Source organism: Lathyrus oleraceus, chromosome 6, assembly GCF_024323335.1.
Source record: "Lathyrus oleraceus cultivar Zhongwan6 chromosome 6, CAAS_Psat_ZW6_1.0, whole genome shotgun sequence".
NCBI lineage: Eukaryota > Viridiplantae > Streptophyta > Magnoliopsida > Fabales > Fabaceae > Lathyrus > Lathyrus oleraceus.
The window spans coordinates 322,300,059-322,308,878 of record NC_066584.1 but is presented as its reverse complement, the minus strand read 5'-3'; the positions used below and the strand labels follow the sequence as shown (position 1 = coordinate 322,308,878).

The window sequence follows — 8,820 nt, the reverse complement described above, 5'->3', positions numbered from 1 at the left end:
CACCTTGTCCACTTTATATTTGTACATGAAATACTCGCTCTCTGACGAGCTGGTTGGAGTCATCCAAGGAGACCAAAAGGTTGCCAAGAAATGTTATGTGAAAAGCCTAAAGCTGAAAAGAGTCTGAACCCTTGGCGTGAACACCAAGAAGACTGGTTAGGAAATAAATCCACAAAATACAACTCTCAAAGATGGAGAGGTTCCCCCTTAGAAGAACGATAAGATAGTAAACTGAAGCCTCGGTGGGAATGCCCTCTGATGCACTTTCATTTTATCATTGTTTGTTTTTTTATTATTAATTTTGACCAGGGGAGTATTGTATCTTTGACTCTTGTAAGGACAAGTTATTTTTCTAGGGACACACTCTTTTTCCTTTTGCCTCGTGACGGTGCAAGAGTTTTCAATGAGGCTTCTCATTTTATTATTTTTTATATATTTTAATTATTGTCTCCCTTTTTCTTTACAAGAACCTGAAGGAAACCTCCCAAGAGATGAAACAAAGTCGAATCTTCTTACAGGAACCCTTGTCACCCTCTTAGAATGATAAAAACGATGGATCCTCATAGAGGGATCTTTGCCTCCCTTTGAGGCGATCAAACACGTTGGATCCCTTTGAGGGATCCTTGTCGTCCTTTGAGGTGATCAAACACGATGGATCTCTTCTAGGGACCTTTGTTGCCTTTGAGGCGATCAAACATGTTGGATCCCTATGAGGGATCCTTGCCACCCTTTAAGGTGATCAAAAACTTTATATCCTCATGAAGGAATCCTTTATGCCTCCATCAAGGTTACAAGACACATTGAATCCTTGCATGAGGTTTCTACTACCTTATGAGGAAACATCAAACGAAAGGCTCAAACAGGGATTTTGAGCAATTATATAGTCTCCTAAAGAACAATATCCATACAAGAAGAACGATAATAAAATAGTTAAATTACAGGCGCGACAGTTCAAGTCTTTAAAAAAATCCCCACAAGGGAAAGAATACAGAAAAAAGCCACAAAGGGCCAAAGAAACAAGAATAAAAAATCCACTTATTGGCCATCCTCCAAGCTTCCCGCCGCCACAAGTACTTCCTCCTGGCGAGGAGTCGCCGATTCACCTCCCTCTGTCTCATCACAGTCGAGGCCACCCCGAGTGCCTGCATTTGAGGGAGATCCTATGTGCTCTGAAGGGGACCCTTTTTCATCATCTACCAGTTGGAAATCACGAATAATATTGAAGATATACAACATGCCTAGATCTAGTGAGGGGTATAAGAAGGATATTTGTTCCTTCATACTCCATAAATAAGTATTAGAGGGCGCCACCAAGTCATCCTTCCGCTGTGACATCTCACCCTATAATTCCTTTTAAGAACAGAGGGCATCCTCCAAAGATAACTTCAAGGACTCCTCTTTAGCGGAGAATTCCTTAGCCTTTGTCTTTGAAATGTCCAACTTGGTCAACCGTGACTCTTTTTCCTTTTGTAAGGTCTCCAACAACTTTTGGCTCTTGAAATAACCTTCCTCATACCTCTTAAGGTTCGATCTTAGCTCATTTTCGACATGGTCTCGTCTTTCCCGGACAACACACTTTAACATCAACCCCATCAACTCATTTTCAACATCTATGTGTGTTCTTTTATCAATGCTGGATATACGAGCACTTTACCACCATCTGTGAAAGAAGGGTGTAACATTCCCCTGTAGGCGGCCCATCGCGAGTTTGATGAGTCTTCTTTACTTTCTAGTTATATGCGTTGGGAGACCTTAGTCGCTACACACTTGTCTGAGAGATGTATGCGACAATATGGTTATGCCTATGGCATCCCACGACCAGTTCTAGATGTTCCAGCCGCGGGCATTGACAAGTGGTTTTAGAGTAGCATCATCAACTCTTCTCGTGCCATTAGAGATAACACAATGAAGGTTCAACACGACTCACAATGTGATGGTGGTTACATGGAGTGGCATATCACCATATCACATCAGTTCATCATCCCACTGGTTGAGCATACGAATGATGTTGGGCCTTCCGATGCTGAGGTACATGTCGATGACGTGCCGCCGCCACCTCCAACTGATACCGATGACCAACAATGCGTGCAGATGATTGGAGTTATAATGGATAACCTCATGGGTTTGGTAAATCCAGATGATGAGGTTTATTACTAGATTATTGCGGGTAACACGTATAGCCCGTGTGACACATATTTAGACATTATTATTATTTTTATATATTTTTTATATATTATTTGTATACTATGTGTAACATTACTTAGACAGTTGCATAACAATTTTTATTAAATAATGTTTTGGATCTTCCATTGATGCATGATGAACATAATTTAACATTTGATTAAGTGTTACATAACTTAGACGGACGATTACATAACTTAAGAAAACAATAATAAATTAAAAAATTTAAACACTATCAGATGATTCTGGACGTTTCAACATCTTAATTATGTCGTCGACAGATCTTGAAATATTTGCATCTAACTCGATCTACCCATAGTTAGCCTACGACAAAATGATGTCCACATAACTGCCAAATATTCATCGATATTTAGCTCTATAAGGTTGTATTTCATCCTTCCATTAGTATCAATCTAATCTTCACGAAATTCGATTTTTCTCACCTTTCTATTATCGGTATCAGGCAACAATTCATTCAACTTAAATATGAAGGCGGCGAGAGATGTGGTGTCATTCGGAAGTCGGAACTCTACAGGAGGTGCAACTCCGTTGAAGTACACTTATGTCTTGATCAAAAATTAAGGAATATGTATTTTGAGATGTTTTTCTCAACAACAGGTGACCCTTATTTATATAACTTTGAATTCATCATGGACCACACAAAACGGTTGGTGCAATCACAGTCGTCCAAAATTGTCGACAAAATCCTAAACGTTTGAAATCTTATAAAATCGAGCTACTGAAAATTTCACTTTGGTTAAAATTTCCGATATAACATGGTAATTTTCAAAAATACCGTTAAAATTGCAAACCTCCCGAAATTTTAAAAATTTCCTGTATTAGTTCATATCGAAAATTCTGAATACACTACCAAAAGTTTTGGTTGTACAAGAATTTTTAAGTTGCTTACCGAAATTTTTATACACAAATTTGATTCAAAATTTTAACAGGGATACTTTTGAAATTATAAAATTATGTGGGGTGCCAGATACAAAAGGAAGGTGGTTCTAGTCTTATCAGAATTGTACGTTCATCTAGACCGGCCCCAACTCAAGGAAAAACGGGCCTTTAAATTTATAGGCCCAACAAATTTCACGTTCATTCATGTCTCTCGCTGAAAAGCTTAAACCCTGAGAAACCAGAAGGAGACCTGTATTTGTTATTTCCGTGTCTTGATTGAACTGATTCAATCAATCATCATTCATCCCTGATCAGTTAGGTTTAATTCTAATGCTTGTGCATCGAAGTTGAAGACAATGTCTCTGAAGCGATTACAACTAGCTCGCACACTCTATCGTTCGTCTCAGATTGGACAAGAATCTTCACCCAATCTGTGAGTAACACTACCTTGCTCGCTTTCTCCCAATTGTTATTCGAATTTTATTTCTACACTTTGAAATTAACGGCATTATGCACAATTTCGTTGTGTTTCAACTACGATTTTTCAGGCTTCGTAGCTGCAGGAGCTATTCCAATGCTTTAGCAAACGGTAATCTCTTTCAATATAGATTTTTTTTAATCTATAATTTGAATATGAATATGAACTTGACTTTAATCTTTCTGTGATTTGTGTTTGATTAGGTTCTGATTGTAGTTTTAAGGGTTTACATCCTTGTTTGTTTAAAGGCAACGATGGATTTTCATTGGCTAGTGTTAAAAGTTTGACACTTCGATCTACAATGGTATTGATGGGTTTGAAACAAATTGGTTTTTATCTTTTGGGGGTTTTGACTTTGGTTTAATGATTTTTGTGTGTGTTGTCTTGTCTTTTGTAGGCTGCGGAGTTTTCGGTTTTCATGAATGATAGAAGGATGTCAACTATTGTATCCAAAACCCCTACTGCACAAGCGCGGAGTGTGGTAGGCTCTCTTGAATTTCTTCGCTCAGCGTGTACTTTTTGTATTGGATTGATAAAATTTACAGGATGATTTTTGTTTGTGGAGGATTGTACCCGTTTTTCTTAGAAGCTATGCTCATTTATTGTTTAGGTTTAAGATCATACTAGTTATGGTTTAGGGAGATGTTATGATGTTTTCAGTTGATTTGTTAGTATATCTCATTACCTCTCACTTGTGCCCCTATAGTATTTCATATTTATATATCAGTTATTTTATTATTTTTTAATCGAATTATTCCAGATTTAACCTCATGTTTCCATTCTGTTCGATATTGGCTATTAACAACAAGGAGTTTATTCTACTCCTCAACTAGAGAAAGACCGAACCTAAGATGCACTGTTCATGGCTAAAATTAAGGCATAAAAAATATATAACATTCTGAAAGTTTGTTAAAATATTAATAGCATACTAGCATTTTAAATGGCAAACCACATGAGAAGCTTCTGTCCTTTCAAATGGATGGTAAAGTGGATATGCTAGATGTTAAGTACATGCACCAAATATGTGTGCTGTGCTCTAATACAGTCCTCCAGAGAGTTAATGATTTTGATGGACTTTAGACAACCCTCTTATTTAACAATTGCTTTGCCGTTATATTATATCGCTCTGTAAAAATTAAGATAAAATAAAATAAATCTAGGTAGCAGCTGCCTATGATCTTTTTATTTCCAGACCAGGTATTGATTTTCATGCTTTACCAACACATCTTATTGCAGGGAGCACAGATAGCCTTGGCAAGTCCTGGATTTATCTACGAACCTTATGAACCTCGTGAGAAAATCCCATTTTGGAAAAGGTTAGATCACAATGGTTTTGTATCTCCATGGATCTAGCTTCTTGTCCCTATTATAATTTCCTTCTTATAACTAGCCCAAATACAATACTGCCATATATTGTTATATATAAGTATTTCCCCTAAAATTTAAGTTTGCATATCTTTTCTGGGATTTATTTTAACCTTAAAGCATTTTTCGAGATGTTGCATCTACTTAGAATTGTTTAAATGTTGTCTAGCTAATTTTTCACCAATTTGACGTGTCTTCAAGACTTGTATAATATTGAAGTTACATATAGACTATTATTCTTATTATTATGACATTATAGTTATTTTCTATGAGGTTTGATGTTTCAGGTGTTTTACAAGAAATGGATGGAAAAGAACGAAAAACGACATAATTCTGGAGGTAATGATGCTTATAACATCTGTTACTTTCTGTTGCACTATCCCCTTATTTTGCAACCTAACTATTTCTATGTTATAATTTCTGTTAATCTAATTTTTTCTTTCCTACTCCCTTTTAATTTTTATCCCCAATCTTGGAGAATTACAGCATACTATTTATCTAAGTAATATTTTTTTATTATTGAAAATAAAATATAAATTAAATTAATTCATTCCGAAAGTACTGAATCCTGGACAATGAGCAATGACCCTTTCTAATCAAATTTTTCTTTTTGCTCTGCTCCAGCTCAAAAGTGCCTATGCCATTGCAAAGTTAAGAAAAACAGGATATTCAAAGAGTCAGTTCTACAAAGAGGCTATCAGTATGTACAAGGAGGTATATAACTTTTATGTTTTGTAGTCTTTACCAAGCATTGTTTTTTATAAATCATTCTGCCAACAAAAAGCAATAACTAAAGCCTCTTTTCACTAGATGAGGTGTGTTTCACAATTCAAACAATGTCTGTTCTGAGTTATATGACTGTTTTGGAACATTTGTTTATCTCTAAATTAAAACCCTTTGCAAATTTTTAAATATATTTATTACTATATTTCCAAATATATTCCTTATTAATACTACCAATTTATTTTGAAATATGAAAAGTCAACATTAAATTCGTCTCTACACAAAGGGCAATTTAGTAACAGTCATACACAAATTATACACATTATTACACTACCGTCTTTTCTTTATGTGTTAAAAGGGTCAAAGGGTAATAATGAAGGAGGGCGTAATATTTTTCTGATTGCCTTATACTAATCTATGCTATTAATTAGAAAACCAATGAGGACAACATTATTTAAATCCAAACTAGGGAGCCAAAATCAAACTTGTTTAAAACCAGAGGGATACAATACAATACAAAAACAAAAACCGCAGCCAAGTATTTTTCCCATTGGGTGAGGTCAGCTTCCATCAATCGACTCCATGTAGTTACCATGTTTTTAGTCCCAAAAGATCTACCATATGCCTATAGATTTAAAACTAGAGGAATCAAAATAATAGTATTAATTTAATTTTACGAGTGAAAAACAATTCATAACAATCATGAAAGATAAATATTCTGCCTAAACGATACAGTTTTGAAACATGCAAACTCAATTTTCCATTTCTCCCCTCTGGCTTCATAATAGAATTGTATATTTTTACCAACTAGGACAATTTATAATGATTAGCTCTTGCTGGTTTCCTTCTTTTGCCGTGTAGTATGCATTTCATTCTATTTGGACTTTCTCTTGCTCCGTGATTTCATTTGTGCATATATTTTTTAGCTCAATGCTAAAATTTATTTTCCTTTCATGCAGATAAACACACTAATAGCTAATGGTGACAAAAAATCATTAAGGAAAGCAGTTACTGAGAAGATGTTTTCTGTATGCTTCAGTTCCTTTTTGTGATTTATTTTAGCTAAGATACATCTGTGTACATTTTTCATCAATAATTTCCAGAGTTCTGTTTAATTTACAGACACTTAAGAATGAAATTAAACAACGAGAAACTACATGGAGTGGGGTTTATTGGGAAATGGTTGAACCTGTTGTTATGATACGAACTCTGCGTGCTCGTATGGTTAGTATTCTTCTTCACTTACTGTGTTTTATGTAACATTTTACTCAAGATGATGTGGCAACTCCAAATTCTTCACTTACTGTGATTCTATGTAATTTGTATTTTCTTTCTTGAATCATGATGACGGTGTATATATATGAATTGGCTAGATCTTGTTAGTATGCATGTCTATTTAACCTATTGGGGATATTCAGTAGAACATATACATATGACGCCAAATTGTACTCGTACATGCAAACAAGCACACATGCCACATTACATATTTTGGAAATAATGTTTTTTTCTTCTTCTTTCTATTTGGAAATTTCTGTCTTTACAGATTGGAGTTGACCGAAATGACACAAATAAAGTATTTTATCAGCTCACTATGGAGATTTTGGCTAAACAAGTATGCTTTATTACATATCAAAATTTGTCTCATTACAGAAAATTTATACCCTTTGTTTCATGAGTGCTGGGATTTCAAAAAGTTTGGACAGTGAATTGACGTTATATTACTTGCAGAAATTTGAAGGTTATGACTTGAAAGGTTCTGTTGTTGCTGGAGATAAAAACAAAGAGGTAATTTTAGTCAATTGCTTTGCTTCCATCCGTGTAGTGTGTCTGGATATTCATTCTCTCTTCTTTCTTCTTTGCTTCCATTTTTGAAATTTAAAAATAAGTTACAAATTATAAACCCGAATTGCATGATAGACCTATGAGGGGGATGCTGGGAAGATGCATACAACTTCCTTTCTGTTCATATGCAATGGAGCTATCATCTTTACCATCATTAACCTCCATTGAACTAAAAGATAGTATCCCCAATTTTCCCTTCCTTGGTACTGTTAACTTACCCCCCATTTTTCCCTTGGTACTGAAGCCACCAGTCTTGCCATTTTTGATGCCACTCAACCTTTCTTCTTCATCTAATTTTTTTCTTTCACTTCTCAATATCCATCATTTTCTACACGGATCTGCTCCCTTTTTTTCAATATCCCTTTTCTCTTCAATTTTGTATAGGATTTACATGAGTCGAGTCAAATTGAACTCGACTTAGCTCGATAAGAATTAGTTCACCTCGAAATTCGACTTGAGTTCGTTATTGAACCTTTTTTTAGCTCAAACTTGATTCGTTTAAAGTTCACAAACAACTTGTGTGTTTAATCCACACCATTCAAAAGTTGAACTTTTTCTAGATATTTTTACCTTTTAATTTTGTTTTTTTTGAAAAGGCAAGGATTGAATTGCAATAAGTGTTATTCCAAACATAAGGTGCTTTAAGTGTAAACACAACTACAAATTATTATAATCAAGTCAGTCAGTGTGGTGTTAGGTTTTCTGTATTAGATTTTATCAAGCCAACAGTCACCACCACCGTTACACATTTCCGTAAGTTGTGTATTGGGTTTTCTGGTTTATTTGGTTGAAGGTTGGGCTAGTGTGGTGTTGAGTTAGTGTTAGGTTTGGGAGGTGAATGGTGGATGGTTTAATTACCTGAAAGAGAGGATGAGAGATTTGAAAAGAGGGAACTTCATACACCGGGTGCATGCATCGGTTTGCATTTTTCACTGCCAATATCAATTGTTTTTCTCATGCTCATAATCCTACCCTATATGTAAGTGCTGGTTTCACATGTTTTCCAGATTCTTGTCCGTGATATATGGGTATTTGAGAAGTCTACGTTTCACCCTGGAGCATACTGGCGTCTTTGTGGACGGATACCTCCAAAAGCATCATAGCTATCTCCATGAAAGAAGATACCAAAGTTTATGGTAGTTATATTTGTTCATAAATTGTAACCTTATTACTCTTGAGCTGATTTGCCACAAACCTTTTACTTTGTTTCATTTAGATACAAGTTCTTCTTAGAGAAATTTTGTTTTAGGAATAAAATCAAATATTGGTGTAAACCTACCCAAATTTTGTTTTTTTTTTGGAATGAAATCGATTTGGAGATTTTTCCCTTT

At 35.1% G+C, this 8,820-nt stretch overlaps 1 protein-coding gene across 1 annotated transcript; it reads left to right on the top strand.

Moving 5' to 3' along the window:
- Positions 1 to 3,285: 3,285 nt before the first annotated feature.
- LOC127098035 (uncharacterized) lies at positions 3,286 to 8,820 on the top strand. Its single transcript, XM_051036536.1, has 12 exons — positions 3,286 to 3,514; positions 3,630 to 3,670; positions 3,763 to 3,863; positions 3,957 to 4,040; positions 4,796 to 4,875; positions 5,212 to 5,263; positions 5,549 to 5,638; positions 6,607 to 6,675; positions 6,770 to 6,871; positions 7,191 to 7,259; positions 7,376 to 7,432; positions 8,497 to 8,820. The coding sequence occupies exons 1-12, from the start codon at positions 3,438 to 3,440 to the stop codon at positions 8,590 to 8,592; spliced, it is 918 nt and encodes a 305-aa protein (XP_050892493.1). The 5' UTR covers positions 3,286 to 3,437; the 3' UTR covers positions 8,593 to 8,820.